Source organism: Haliotis rufescens, unplaced genomic scaffold, assembly GCF_023055435.1.
Source record: "Haliotis rufescens isolate VD_foot unplaced genomic scaffold, xgHalRufe1.0.p SCAF_30, whole genome shotgun sequence".
NCBI lineage: Eukaryota > Metazoa > Mollusca > Gastropoda > Lepetellida > Haliotidae > Haliotis > Haliotis rufescens.
This window is the reverse complement of record NW_025964002.1, coordinates 159,872-175,404: the sequence shown is the minus strand read 5'-3', so window position 1 is coordinate 175,404 and position 15,533 is coordinate 159,872. Positions and strand designations below refer to the sequence as shown.

At 44.5% G+C, this 15,533-nt stretch overlaps 1 protein-coding gene across 1 annotated transcript; it reads right to left on the bottom strand.

The window, feature by feature from the left end:
* Positions 1-10,271: 10,271 nt before the first annotated feature.
* On the bottom strand, positions 10,272-15,195 carry LOC124119260. The gene is made up of 4 exons (XM_048403978.1): positions 15,186-15,195; positions 14,471-14,616; positions 10,546-14,018; positions 10,272-10,419 (listed from the first exon to the last, which is right to left on the bottom strand). The coding sequence occupies exons 1-4, from the start codon at positions 15,193-15,195 to the stop codon at positions 10,272-10,274; spliced, it is 3,777 nt and encodes a 1,258-aa protein (XP_048259935.1).
* Positions 15,196-15,533: the final 338 nt, after the last annotated feature.

The window sequence follows — 15,533 nt, the reverse complement described above, 5'->3', positions numbered from 1 at the left end:
GTGGGCACAGTTCCTGGCTTTAAGACCGTCAGCCTCGGCGGCTGGGCGACCCGTTCTGAAGTTTGACAGGGGCAGTACATCTGTCAAAGGGTAATGCAGGTGTCCTAAGGCGAGCTAAGCGAGGAAAAAAACCTCGCATAGAGCATAAGGGCGCGCTTGATTTTGATTTTCAGTACGATTACAGACCATGAAAGCCTGTCCCTTTGAGACAGTATGTCAATTTATTGTCACACTTTAAAAGTTACCACAGGGATAACTGACTTATGGCTGCCAAGTGTTCATTGCATTGTTGCTTTTTTATCCCTCGATGTTGGCTATTCCTATCATTGGGTCAAGAACTGATCAACTTAGAGTATCGTTATCTGATCAAGTTTTATCTCTCTGTTCACCTTGCTGTACGGACTGGCCAGGGGTCAAAGCAATGGGTGACCAGTCAGTCAGTCGACAGTAACAAGATGTTTACTACATTTTGGCTTGGAAATGATCCTTCTGCAGGCAAAAGTTTAAGGTCAAAACTCTGCATAAATAGCAAGGTGATTTGGCAAAACAGGGAGACACTTCAAGACCACAGACGGAGATACTTCTCGTGAATAAAGGTATTGAAAAATAGGATGTCCTCACAAATGCAAACGCAAATCAGTTTAAGCTAATTGCCTACTTGAGTAGCTCGGGTGCAGGGAGCCTTTTTTTATTCACAGGTGTATGAATGACCATGATCAAGTAGCATGAGAAGAACTAAAAGTAGAATTTAGAATTATCAAGGCGTTTCACCTCAATTTACAGACCCACAGCATGCACTCATGCTGCTTAGGTCATTGAGACAAAAATCGGGGGAGAGTGTACAAATGTTTCCGGAAAGACTCCTGAATTTAGCAGAAGAGGCACATGCTGTATTAGGACAAGATGGCAATGGCATGGCGGTCGAGAGATAGTTGGTAGGATTTTTCATTGATGGTTTGGCACATGGTTTCTAAAAAAAGAAAGTAATTAGGGAAAACCTTGACATCAGCCACTCACGAGCAGAACATTTGGTTCCAATTTGACATTGGTTCATGACATGAAAAAAGTGAAGCAGAGACAAGCAAAATATGCTGACATAAAGAGTAAACGAGTGAGTGAGTGAGTTGGGTTTAACACCGCTTTTAACAGTATTCCAGTTATATCACAGCATGTCAGCTTAATATGGGAGGAAAGCCAGAAGTGATGCAGGTCTCAGACGTTTACCACTTCGGTGAAACCCATGAGCACGGGTATGGTGCTGACAAACCTAGAAACATAATCGGGGCGAACCAGGATTTGAACCCACAATCATAGGTTTCTGGCATGTTCAAGGGACGCAACTCTGCACAGCCAATCGCGGCGCCTTAGACGACTGGGCAACCCGTGCCCCCACAGAAAGAGTGAACCCAACCTTATCAAAGTGGGAGATCCCGTCAACTACAGGTCCTATCAGGGAAAGATTTTGGTTTGATGTTTTACGCCGCACTCAGCAATATTCCAACTATATGACGGCAGTCTGTAAATAATCGAGTAGGGACTAGACAATCCAGTGATAGACATCATGAGCATCCAGACCACCCGATCCTGTTAGTCGCTTCTTACGACAAGCATAGTCGCCTTTTACGGCAAGCATGGGTTGCTGAAGTCCTATTCTACCCCGGATCTTCACGGGTCCATCAGAGGAAGAGTAAGCTCCAGAGTAATAGACCAAATGTCACCTGTAACATTCATAATCCGTAGTCAACTTGATGGAATAACCACGAAGGCACAAGCAGAACACGTCAGAATTGCAGACATAGAAGAATGGGACATCCCAAAGATAGTGGGCATCCCAAAAGAAGAACTCACCCCAGGAAAGGTTGCATTTCCAAGGACGGAGATTACATCGCCCTGGCAGAACTAGCTTAGCGATTAAATGTCAAGAAGTCAAACTCCCACTCATATGCCAAGTGAGCATTGTGATTCTGACTGATCCACAGACAGACAATCTGACACAAAACAGTCTGATCAAGAGGACATGGTGGTCAAAATTTTAAACTGTACACCCCCAGTAGCCAACAAGGCAGTGACTAGCAGCAAGTCCATGACAGATGGCAAGGTTAGAAGTCCGCAGGAGGCTGTAGCAAAACTATTAAGAGGCTTCATAGTAGTTCACATCTCCTCAGCAGTTTGATACAAGAATACTGTAAATCTTAAAATTAACATGAGCGCATTAATGAAACATTGCATTTATGTTTCCAGAATGACTATCAACAATAAGACGGCCTCACTGCACACTTTGTATAGCTAAAATACCAACTTGAATATGATACACAAACACAGTTAAGTTGTAACAAGTATATAACAATGTCATTCAAAGAATAGGAATTACAGAATAGGCATCCAGTGATGGGGTCAAGAGTTCTACCCACTTGTGTCAAACTTGGCATCACTGACCACACCAGCAGTCCAGACAGACACTACCCACGCAACATTTCATCAAAGGCTGACACGACTCAGCGCGCACCGATTGGCTTCATCACACCCCTCAGATATACAGCCTTTGTCTTGTCATCTGCTTTCAAGTTTGCTGACACCTTCTGCCTTTTTGAGATGCATTAATTTCAAGATTTAAGGTATGATAGGTGTGTACAGATTTTTACAAACCTGTAGAGGTTATGAATTCTCTGATGAAATCCTCCATGGGGCACTTATTGCATTTTCCTTGCTCAAGAAAATCTACATGACATAGTTGAAACCATTTTTCCTTAATAAAAAATGTTACCACACAAAAAACTTCGTTTTTGTATGATATACAACCACCTTTACAGTGCCTCACCCTCCACGGCGCCCCACGCCAGGGGGAGTAACTCTCACCCAAAACACTTTCCATATGTCTAATACTGACGGAATGTGGGGAGGTGGGTGGCCGTGCCCCAAGGAGAATTCATAACCTCTACAGGTTTGTAAAATTCTCTTTCAGATTAAATCTTCCTTGGGGCACTTATTGCATCAAGATAGACTCCTGAAGATAATCTAGGAAGTGGCATCCGTCAGCAACAAGTGTAAATAAATACATCGTATTCTGATTATTTCAATGAATAAAAAAGAGTTCAATAAATGGAACCAACCTTATCGTGAGGCACCACCGTCGAGAGGCGGGGGCTAGAGACAGGGCGTGGTCGACCATATACTATGAAATAACCAGTAATGTGTGGCTTATCATAAATCAAGAACTTGAAACCTTCCCCCCCACCCCCAAGACATGAGCATGTCTTGCAGTGGTCCCCGACGAGGAAGGCTGTGAAAGAGCAGGTAGCTCAATAGGAGCCATTCATGTGGAAGGCGTGTGCGACCTTAGGACGGTAAGAGTCCGGCAGCCGAATACTGACTCTGTCCCGGTGGAAGACAGTTAGTTCGGGATTGGCTGAAATTGCATAAATGTCGCCTACCCGTCTGCCGGACGTTACCGCCACAAGGAACGCCATCTTCCAGCTCAACAGCTGAAGAGAGAGAGACGACAGATCCTGAAAGGAAGGACTGGACAGCCAATCAAGAACGATTGACAAGTCTCAAGGGGGACTGATCCGCCGAGAGGCGGTCTGATCCTGTCCACACCAGCTAAAAAGCGCTGCATTAATGGGTGTGCACCCAGAAGTGCCCCGTCGACAGGGACATGAAAAGCTGCAATAGCTGTAGAGTACCCCTGGACTGTCGATGCAGCCAGGCCGTCATCTAGTCGCAACTGGAGGAACGCGAGCACCGCTACGAGGTCTTCAGAAAAGGGATCTGCAATCCCTCTATCGACACACTAGCGCACACCCATCTATCCTTGTACTGAACGTTTGTCGAATCCCTCCGCGAAGCCAGTATTGTGTCTGCAACTCGTGCAGGAATACTGCTCTTCTGGAGGGGATTCCTGACAGTGGCCAAGCCACCCATTGAATCCTGGGATTGGGGTGGAGGGCCCTGTTCTGGGATAGGAGGTCCGGTCGTAAAGGTAATAGAACAGGAGACTGAGCCAGAAACCTGAGTATTACTGGAAACCAACTCTGCGCCGACCAAAGAGGTGCCAGGAGCACAAGTAGTCGCGCAGGCTGAGTGGCTAGCTGAGATAGGACCTTGGAAATCAGAGGGACTGGCGGGAATGCCCACAGAACTCTGTTCGTCCAATCTAGCTGGAAGGCGTCCAGTGCCACCGACCTCGGGTCCGGGACTCGGGAGCAGAACGTTTGTGTCTAGTGATTCACCCCAGACGCAAACAGATCCACCTGGAACGACCTGTATTACCGGGAGATAATCCCGAATATCCCCGGGTCGAGCCTCCACTCGTGAGGAGTGAGGATCCGGCGATACAGAGCATCCGCACAGACGTTGTCCACCCCCGGGAGATAAACAGGTATCACCCTGATATCGTGAGTGTCGCACCATAGGAGGAACTGTCACGTCTCTTGGAGAAGCGACGGAGACACATGTTCCCCCCTGCTTCCGGATGTAAGTCATCGCCGTTTGGTTGTCCATCTCTAGACGAACCACTTGGCCACGAAGCAGATCCAGGAAGCGTTGGAACACCAACCTGACCGCTCTCAGTTCTAGCACATTGATGTGCAGTTTGATCTCCTGCTGGGACCATAGTCCCGAGGCAGTGTGATTGTTCAGAACGCCTCCCCAGCCAGAGAGTGACGCGTCTGTTTGAACTGTGAGAGACTGAACAGGAGTGTCGAGGGAGTGCCCCTGGGACAGATTCCCGACCACGGTCCACCACTGAAGGTGTGTAATGAGCCACTGCGGAGTCTCAAGAACAGTCTCAAGATCTTCCGACTTCACCCAAAGTCAATGGAGCGCTTGCTGAATGGGTCTCATTCTCAAGCGCGCCCGCCAAACCACATCCACTGTCGCCGCCATGTTGCCCAGTAACTGGAGCCATGTACAAGCAGTGTGTTTTGTGGACAGAAGGAACTGGGAAGTAACACTTCTGACCTTGACTATGCGATCTTGTGATAGAGATACATGTCCGCTCACTGTGTTGAAGTTCGCCCCTAGGAAGACAAGATTCTGAGTAGGGCTCAGATCTGACTTCCTGAGATTGACTATCCACCCTAGAGTGATCAGAATGTCTATCACTTCTTGTGTAGCTATCTGACTCAGGGATTGCGATAGAGCTCTTAGTAACCAGTCGTCGAGGTACGGATGGCAGAAATCCATCATCACTACTCTGTGCTGGTCCCAAAACATCGTGAGCATGACCTTGCCTGCAGAGGGTTGGACACGTGCCTTCTTTGGGGGTGAAGACTCCACATGCTTCCATTGCATCGACTGAACTTTAGTCTCAGGATCATAGTGATGGACCCACGTTTCATCCTGTGTGATAAGTCTGTCAAAAAAGTTTGCCTGGTAATTTTGGCATATGTCCAAAAGATCCTTTGAGCAATTGACTCGTTCCTGCTTTTGGAAAGGTGTGAGCAGCCTGGGAATCCATCGTGCAGACACCTTATGCATGTTCAAATTGTCATGGATGATTTTTTCCACAGATCCTACACTGATCTTGACATCTTGTGCTAACTGGTGAACAGTTATACGTCGGTCTGCCAAAATGGCGGTCTCCACTTGATGGATAGTGTCCTCATCAATGGGGGCGACCAGGAATGGCAGCTGTTTCCACAGATGTCCGACCACACTTGAACTGGCGATGCCAGTGTTTAACAACGTCATATGATGGGGCATCTTCCCCATAAGTTGCTTTCATTTCATCGAAAGTTTCTTTTGGTGTGCGACCTTTCAAATATAAAAACCTAATCACTGCTCGGTATTCTACTGGCTCCACTGTCACAACCTACTCGATCATAACACCTGTAAAAGTGGTAAGATTAATAGTTCTGTGCTGCAAATTCAGACATAACCCATAGATACATGTATCATTACACATGTGAAATTTCAACCAAATATGATAACCCTAAGTGGTTTAGGGGAAATCTTTAATGAACACCCCTTGTAGGTCTGAACCCTCCGTGACTAGGAAATATGTCGAGTAGAAGCCCTCGTTTTCCTGTCCCTTGGGAACCGGTTCGATCGCAGCTTTCATAAGAAGTGCGTCGACCTCGGTGAGGAGCAACTCCGCCTTCTCTTGGGTAGCAGGCACCGGGGTGTGCTTTATCCCGGAGAAGGTGGGTGGATGGTGTTTCCACCGAGGCAAATGGCCATCATTGATAGTGGACATGGTCCAGGGATTGGATGTAACTGTCTCCCATTCCTTGAGGAATAGAGCCAGTTGGCCGCCTACGGGGACATCCAGATTGAGGCAGTGGATCCCGGCTGTTTGAAGTTCGAGAACTGGTGACTGTAGGTCATCCCGGGGCTCTTCGGGCACTAATGGGAACCCGAGGGGTTCCCAGGCCCCGCGAAAAGGCTGCTGGCCTCGACCAGCTGCCTTGCCCCAGCCCTTGCCTCTAGATCTCTTGCCTCTCCCTGCACTTTTACCTGAAGGAAGCGGCTGCTTCCAAGCAGGTGCAGACTTCTGACCCAGCGTGTCAGTGTGGGAAGAGTCAAGGGGAGAGGTCCACTTACGCGGCTTAGAGCTAGGTACCTCCGGGACCCTAGAGCCCTATCCTTGCCCATGGAGAAGGGGCGGAGGAGACAGTAGCAGAAGGCGTTGATTTTGCCTTATTTTCACGCTTTTTAGACATACGGGGGGGGGGGGGGGGGAGAATGGCCTTCTTGGAGTGAATGTCCACCCCTGCCTCAAGTAAACCCTTAAAGTAGATAGGGTCGGCATGCCGACGCTTCATAGTCCTCTTGAAGACCCTCTTCTATCAAACACTTCAGGCAGCTTGGGTCCTAGTCCTGGGCTGGGATATTCAGCCCACATCCCGAACAAAGTTTGAAGGTCTGTAAAAAAGACCGTAAATTCTGAGTTGGGCGGGGGACGGGAAAATAGTGTACCAGTGCGATATAAAGATCGGAAAGATACATGCAAAATTGTGAAAACAGAAGCAAAGGCGTAATGTTGAATGCGATTTGTAACGCGATACTAATAGCCAATGTCCGTAGTATAATTATAACACCAAAGGGGCGTGTTACGCGCTAAGGTGTAAAACCCGTAAAAAAGGTAAGTGTAGTTATAATCTAGCACACCACCTTGGGTTTATGTAAAGGAAAACCTGTAGTTCAATTCTGTATGATATAACAAAAAACCAAGCCGTTTTGATGGCCTTGGTGTTACATGTGTCAGACAACACAATGGACGCCATTACGGCCATTTGAATTCAAATGTACCGTGCATGTGGCGTTTCTTCTATCGAATTACAACTCTATAACTTTACAATGCGAGGTATTATGCCTTTGCAAGGAAAGAAATGTACCATACATACAGTTTGGTCAGCCATGGTCTCTCAGTGAACGATTAGGTTCCTCTTTGAAAACTTTCTTGAAAAATCAGACGTCTTGTCAGTCGAAAGACATAAAGGAAAGTGATATGGGTGAGAGTTACTCCCCCTGGCGTGGGGCGCCGTGGAGGGTGAGGCACTGTAAAGGTGGTTGTATATCATACAAAAACGAAGTTTTTTGTGTGGTAACATTTTTTATTAACTGTCATGTAGATTTTCTTGAGCAAGGAAAATGCAATAAGTGCCCCAAGGAGGATTTATTCTGAAAGAGAATCTATGATATTGGTAACAGATGTTGTTGTATTATCTTAGTGTATATTTATGATACCATATGATTCAAATATTGTGGGTTTTTTCAGAACACACCATGGGTGATTTTATTCGTTCTAGTTGGCGTAGCCCATGGTACATTGACGTTCGAAAACATCATTTTTCAAAAGTAGAATGCCAACACTTGAACTCAATCAAGGTGGTTCGTTACAACCCTTATCATTCCTTCATATCCAAGTGTGGCAGCACTAGTTATACATCGGTTACTGAATAAACACTGTAGATCTGTCTTACTATTTATTGGGAAAGCATTAAGTTTCCTTTTTGGAACAGTTTCAGAAGAAGACCTTAGTGGCATTAAGAACAAGAGTGTCGATTCCTCAGGTTTCGATCTGTAGAGGAAGCGAGCTGCTGATCAACTTAGGTATGATCTGGTGAAATATCGACAAAATAATCTCACGAGGAGCAGCGACTTTCCATGGAGGAATGGCGATTTGTCGATAAAAGTGAAGCAAAGCGATTTGGCGAGTCATTGCTCCGTAGATCCCTTAATGGCTCGGGATCCAACAAAGGATGACGACATTGTATTGGAAGCTCTGTTGTCCGACGGAGAACGCTGGTTTCTCTGCTACAATGCCGATCATCCAGCTCTCGTTCACATGAGTGAGTGAGTGAGTGAGTGAGGTTTTATGCCGCTTTTAGCAATATTCCAGCCATATCACGGCGGGGGACACACGAAATGGGCTTCATACATTGTACCCATGTCGGGAATTGAAACCCGGGTCTTCGGCGTGACGAGCTAACGCTTTAACCACTAGGCTACCCGACCGCCCTTCGTTCACATGAGCTATCCCCATTGGAAGTCGGAAGAGCTGTAACTGTATCCCGATCGCGCATGGAGCGAAGAAGAGACGAATCCCACTCGGGATGGGGGGAAGGGCACCCCTCAGCTCGATGTTTAGATTTTCCCAACGTTTGGTCAAGGGAGACTCCCATCTTCAAACGAAGGGGGGAAGGCTCAGACAACAGTACAGTCCGGTGGTCAGTTGATAGCGGGACGACTGTAGGAGACAGCGAGCTGTCACGTGCAGGGGGCGTGGTCTGTTTACAAGCGGGAATGTCAGCATTCAAAAACGAGCCGGACAACAAATCTTCCTCTACGGAAAGCGAAGTAACTGTTGCCAAATTAGTAGATTTATTCCCCTTCTTGCAAGACAATGAAGGCATATTCACATGAGATATTACTTGTCGGTTGGGTTTCTTCACGGAGGAAGGACTGTGCTCCCTCGAATAGTTTGATGCTTTGGATCTACGATCAGTTGATCGTTTGGAGCACTGGCGTAGGTAAGTTTTGAAATCTGATTCCGATAAGTTTGCACACTGTGTACAACGTGTTGCAATGTCACATACCCCACGACAATCACAACAACTGAGGTGGGGATCGAGAGGGGAAAACAGACTATGGCAGTCGGAGCAGAGGGGGCGTGATGACTCCATATCGTTTATTAGATTACAACAAAAATTCTCTGTTCAAGTGACGTCTTAACATTCAGGCGATAGAATTGAGAATGAGTGTGCTTGAATATGTCAGGTGACCAGATCGCTGGGGTCGTGCCGCATGGGATTGCAGTGGTGCATGACCCATGATCTCAGTGGTGATTTGGTGATGTGTGGGATGTGTTGGGGTGATTGATGTTTTTGAAGCTGGAAACTTTGTTCTAGGACGTTTCCACATCAGAATTTGAAGAATAAGAGGAAATGCATAGTGTGAGATAGGATAAGTTTAAAAATTTGTATCTGAAAGTATTATTTTATCAGGCATAATATATTCCAATATCATGTTATTTTAGTTACAGCTTTTACAAGATATTTTAAAAATAATAATGACCCTAAGTGTAGCACTTCTGTGCAGCTGATCACTATTGCCGATTATTTTTTTTCACATGGAACAATTTGGCCAGTCATCGTCGAGTCTTCCATGCGCGTGATCTCGAGAACTACAGGTTGACATAGAATCGTCAAACTACAACAAAAATGACTTTTTACAAGTCAAAGTATGGCATTTATGATGTATGTATCAATTCTCTGTCAACTAAAATTTGTTTCAAGGCACCAATAGCGGTAATCTGTAGTTGCTGTTAATAACAGTGAGTTATGCGATCTTCCGATCGTTTCACACACGATTTCGCTGAAATTAATTTAAACAATATTAAACGGAATTTTGAAAAAAATTAATGAAATAAGTAAGAAACATAAGTCCAGATATACATTGAACACTTCTTATAACCAGACAGTGGAATTACAAGATTACATTGTGTACTCCAGTACAGATTTGTTGACATGGTATTTGTAATACCTTTGTATTAATGACAAAACTCGAGCTCAATACGAGCCAACTTTACTTCGGCCATGTGAAGATAAGTACAAAAACTTGGTCCGGCAATCTCCAATCAACAATACATATAAAACTGGAATCTGTAAACGAAACAGGATCCATTACATCCCCTTTTTTCCATAAGCTAAAAATAAGGATAACACTACTTTAAGTGTCACACTTTTAAATGAAATGTCTATCTGTCGAATAGAAGGGTGGTTTGAACAGTCTTAGCCGAGCCTCTGGTAGGTCGGCCATCAAAGGAATCACTGGATTTGCTCTCCCTTTCTGACAATCATGGCATTGTCTCTGATGTTTTTTAACAGCTTCACGGCCTCGAAGAATCCAGAATTTTCTTCTGATTTCACCGTGTAGTCTTTCAGCACCATAGTGGTGGAGGTCAGAGTCATATTTCTTTATGAGAAGCTTCGTAACATTATGATTTGGATCTAGAACAATGGGATGTTTTACATCGATTGACAGTTATCACATCTTCTCAGTCTACCACCAACACGTATGACGTGATGGTCTTTATCATACTCTGGACTGAGTTGCGAGAGCCTGCTGTTAGATGCTATTCTCAGACCTTTGGATAATGCTTTCATTTCATCTGGAAAGCATTCTTCCTGAGCTTGGCGATACAATTGTAGTTCAGCTTTCTCAACATCAGTAACATTGATGGAGGCCGCCCCATCGGGATCCTCGATAGTATTGATTGTGGCATCAAGGAGTTTTTCCCATGATCGATGTAGAGATGTATCAGCTTTGGGTTGAACTGTGATGTGACTGCAGAAGGCTTTCTTTAGTTCAACACTACAGGGATCAGTTTCAGGTTTTGGTTTTGCATTACTGAGAGGCCATTCAGTATCTGAAAGGTTTAGAAATGCTGGGCCATTTCTCCATCTTGTCTCTGCACACAAGTCCTGCAGTGTCTTTCCTCTGGTGATATCATCAGCCGGGTTTTCCTCTGACGGGATATATCTCCAGTCATGATATTCAGTAAGTGTTTGAATTTCTGCTACTCGAGTTCCCACAAACACTTTGTAGCGACATGATTGGGACGTCAACCATGCTAGGACAGTTGTTGAGTCACTCCACATGATCACTTTGTGAATGTCAATGGTCATTTCACTGGTGAGTGTGCTGGCAAGCTGGGCTCCTGTTAGAGCAGCTAACAGTTCAAGGCGGGGCATTGAGAGGGCTTTCTTAGGAGCTACTCTGCTTCGTGCTGCAACAAAGGAGACATGAGATGATCCATCATTGGTCTCTGACTTGAGGTATGCGACAGAACCATATACTTTTTCTGATGCATCACAGAAAATATGTAACTGTCTCTGATTGACTGGTTCAGGTGGATCAATGCATCTTGGAAGTGAGACTTGGTTCATAAGTTTCAGTTCAGATTCCCACAGATGCCATTCTGTGAGAAGTTCACATTCTGGAAGTGGTTCTCCCCACTGAGGTTTGTGTTGCCACAGTTGCTGAACGATGACTTTGGCTCTTGCTAGATAAGGTGTGAGGAATCCAAGAGGATCGTACTGACTTGCTAGTATCCTATATACTACATTCAGTGTCAGAGTAGAATATGCAATGGGTCTGTACTTGTAAGTGATACGATCCTTTTCACATTGCCATTGAAGGCCAAGAGTTCCTTCGTGTGGTTCAGTGTTGCCTTGCATGAGCCACAATTCACAAGTTTCAGATCTGGCTTCACTGGGCAAGTCCTTAACAACGTCAGGATCATTGCTTATCCACTGTCGGATATTGAATCCACCAGACTTCATAACATGACGTAGTCTACTGATGAACTCCCTGGCCTTATCAACTGAAGGGAATCCAGACAAGCAGTTGTCAACATAGAAGGAATCTTTAACTGCTTGGTGCACATCAGGATATTCCTCTTTGTTTTCTGTGCCCAGTCTCTGAATTGCATATGTGGCACAACATGGTGAACAAGTTGTACCGAATGGTAATACTTGCCATTCATATATTGAGACATCCCTCTCTGTATCCATTTCCCTCCAAATGAAACGAAGCAGGTTTCTGTCTTCAGGCAACAGTCGAATCTGATGAAACATAGCTTTGATGTCTCCTGACACAGCTATGATATGTTGGCGAAATCTCAAAAACACCCCGAGTAAGGAGGCACCTAGTGTCGGTCCTGGAAGTAACTGCTTATTCAGTGAAAGTTTCTGATATTCGTATGAGCAATTGAATACCAGTCTGTGTTTACCATGTTGTGCGATAACGTGATGTGGGATAAACCAGGACTCTGGTGTTGAAGATGCTTCTTCTTCACTTATCAATTTGACATATCCCTTGACAACAAGTTCTTGGATTTTCTCATTGTGTATGGATGCTATGTCAGGATGCTTGCTGAGTCTTCTCTCAGTTCTTCTCATGTTCTCTAACACAGACTCTTTACCTGTTTTGAGTACAGTCTTGTCAGGTATTCTGAAAAGAGGAGTGGCGAAGTGGATTTCACTATCTACTGTCACTTTGACGGTTTTGTCCTCAAGGGTTTTGAAGGCAAAATGGTCTAGCTTGGATCGAGTCACCTGTTTTGTGGTGTATGGCAAGATGTCGATCTTCCATAGCCTCTCAACATCATCAGTGATCTGGAGTTGAGGTTCGTGTAAAGTTCGAGTCAGGAAGCAGTGTTGCTTTCTGTTAGGTTCAAAGGCACATGGTCCCTGCAGTGACCACCCTAGTCTTGTGTAGATGGCCACTGGAGTTCCTTGAGGTCCAGCTCTGACTGGTTGCAAGGGCAATATCAAGTCAGCATTATCTGATCCTATCAAGATTAGAGGCTTGGCATCACTGATGGCTGGTAGAGGCAGGTTCTTTAGGTGAGGATATATTTCCTGAATGTCTTTGACAGGATATGTATAGTTGGACAGGTTCATTTGTTCAGAGGTGAACACATTTTTGATTTCATGCTTTGTATCTGGATCAAAGGGGGATGAAATAGAGAGGTTCACTCTATGACCATCACAAGGAAAAGGTTCAGATTGGATCGTTGTCAACAATATGGAGTCAGGTTTTATTGACAGTTCAAGGTCATTCACCGCAGATGACAAGATCATGCTTCGCATTGACCCATCATCCAGCAAGGCAAAAGTTTCAATGTCACATTTGCCATGTAATGTTACAGGAACAATTTTCAACATCACATTGTTGGGATTGTCTAGATAGAATGAAGTTGTCTTCTTCACAGTAATATTGTTCAGTTTATTGATAGCATGAAGTATGGTTAGATGTCGACCTTTGCACTCTCGGCATGGTTTCTTAAGGTTGCAGTCTTGCTCTTTATGATTTCTGCCACAACGGATGCACCTGTTTTTGTCCTTTATCCATTGAAGTACATCCCTTGTTTCCAACTTGTGGAAACTTTCACATGCATTCACGTGATGGTCCTTGCTGTTACAATAGGCACAGTAAGATTGGTAAGACGTACTCGGAGTTTTGTACCCGGTAGGTGTGTTGAGCATAGCTGTAGCTTGTTTTGTTTTTGAATCTGACTTAGTGGTGTTTGTCTTGTCGGCAACTGCATGAGCTGCAATCCTTCTTGCCCTTGACTTGACATTCAACCACTGTGAAAAGGATACAAGATCATAGTTTTTGGTATTACTGATCACCCCTTTATTCAAACAGTACTCGACAAAGTTGTCACGTAAGGAGCCTGGCAACTTCTTAAGAAGTGTGTCAACATGTGAGGCAGTTTTCAGCTCATAGCAGTCATTACCATCTACAGATGTCAACAATCCGACAAGGGACTGAATTGATAAGGCGAAGTTGTCAAAAGCTTCGTAATCACCAGGTTTGATAGTGGGGAGAGTCAATATGCGATTGATCTCGCCTCTAGCTAGGTTATGATATTGCCCATAATTCTCCTTCAATGCTTCAACAGCCTTGGTGTAAGGTGTGGGATGACGGAGAAAACTGGTAGCGAGGGTGAGTGGTTTACCTCCTAAACGGTCAAGGAGCACTCCATATTTATACCTTTCACTGAGCTGTGGGTGAATATCAAGGAGACTTTCTCTTTACCACTGATAAACATGGGTAATCTTGGTTTTGGCACCCCATATGCTGATAGAAGAAGTTCATAATTTGGTGCATTAGCAATTGGCTGTTGTTGTTGGGGATAGTAACTACAGGCTTGTGGCATGACATTTGGTTGAGGTATTATTTGTGGAATGCTTGGCATTGGATTAATACCACTTGTGTATGTTGGATATGTATGAAATGTAGACATTCCTGTCTGATATGGAGGCACAACTGGGTCATATTGTGAAAACACTGGCTTGTAGGGTGAGACATTTGGAAAGTCTAGACTAGACATGTGACCAGGATATGTGACATTTGACACATGTTGGGGTTTTACTGGTTTATGTTCATATTTCTGTTTCATGATAACCTGAGGTTTCTTTGGAATGGCACCACTTGAATTGTGAGTTGATATTACCTCCGACTTTACAGAGATTGGCTCTGCAAATGTGAACACAGATGTGGTTGGCTCAGTTGTCTTGGTACTAGGACAGGAGGCTGTCCCTGAGGTTTCAGATGTTGAGACTCTTGTCATGGTAACAGGCGTAGTTGACACTTTGGAAGCTGTAACATTCGAGTTCAAGTTCAATGAAGTAATGTCAGGTAATGAAAATTCAACATTCTGAGAAGAAATTGGCACTCCAAATTGTAAGTTGAATTCCTTTGCATTGGCATTGAGACTTGATACCACACCAGCTGGAACACTGGCACTGATACTGTCAGTGATATTTGTAGCACCAGTGACCTTTGACACTTCAGACACAAATGCATTAACATTTAATTTATCATCAATGTCAGTTTCAGTCTTAATTGGTAAAACAATGTCCTTATCATTTTCAGAAACCATACCATGAATAACGGATGCCATTTCTAATTCAGCTTCTACTTGCCTCATTTGACGATGTCTCTGCAGTGATGATTGAATTCTCTGCTTTTCTCTCAAGCATTCATCAAGCTTATCTTTCATTTTATCATGAAGAATTTCTTCTTCATGTTGTTTTTTCAGTTCACATAATTTCTGTGCTGCTTTAATTTTCTGTAACTCAGCTTGTTGTTTTTCTGACAAATTTGAGGAAGCGGTAGATGAAAAATCAGAAAAACATGAGCGGGAAGGAATTACAGAAGTCACTGACCTGACATCATCCTGAATATGTTCACTTGGATCAGGTACACTATGCAGATAGTCCTGCAAATGTTGAGGAATTCGACGCTGTCTCTTACTTCGTCGAGTGTCACTCATTTTCAACTATTATCCGGCTCGCGGGACCATTTGTTGCGTGGTTCATGGGTACGTTTAATAACAGTTGAAACAAGTCGGGTCTGGTACACAAAGTCAATTCACAAGGCTCAAAAATCTGGTTCACTCGGATCAGGATCAACACATGTGCTCCACATGGTGGCTGACACCTTGGATCTAACAAAAGTGGAATTTCAGATGAATTGGATATAGACTGGGTTAATACTAAAACAATGAATAGTAT

What these genes read in the sequence shown, in the direction of transcription:
- LOC124119260 (XM_048403978.1), bottom strand. An exon ending in CAATCTCTGTAAAGTCGGAG is followed by an intron (nt 14,019 to 14,470) that starts GTAATATCAACT and finishes ATTCACCCACAG; the next exon opens with CTCAGTGAAAGGTATAAATA. An exon ending in CTCTCGCAACTCAGTCCAGA is followed by an intron (nt 10,420 to 10,545) that starts GTATGATAAAGA and finishes CTTCTCATAAAG; the next exon opens with AAATATGACTCTGACCTCCA.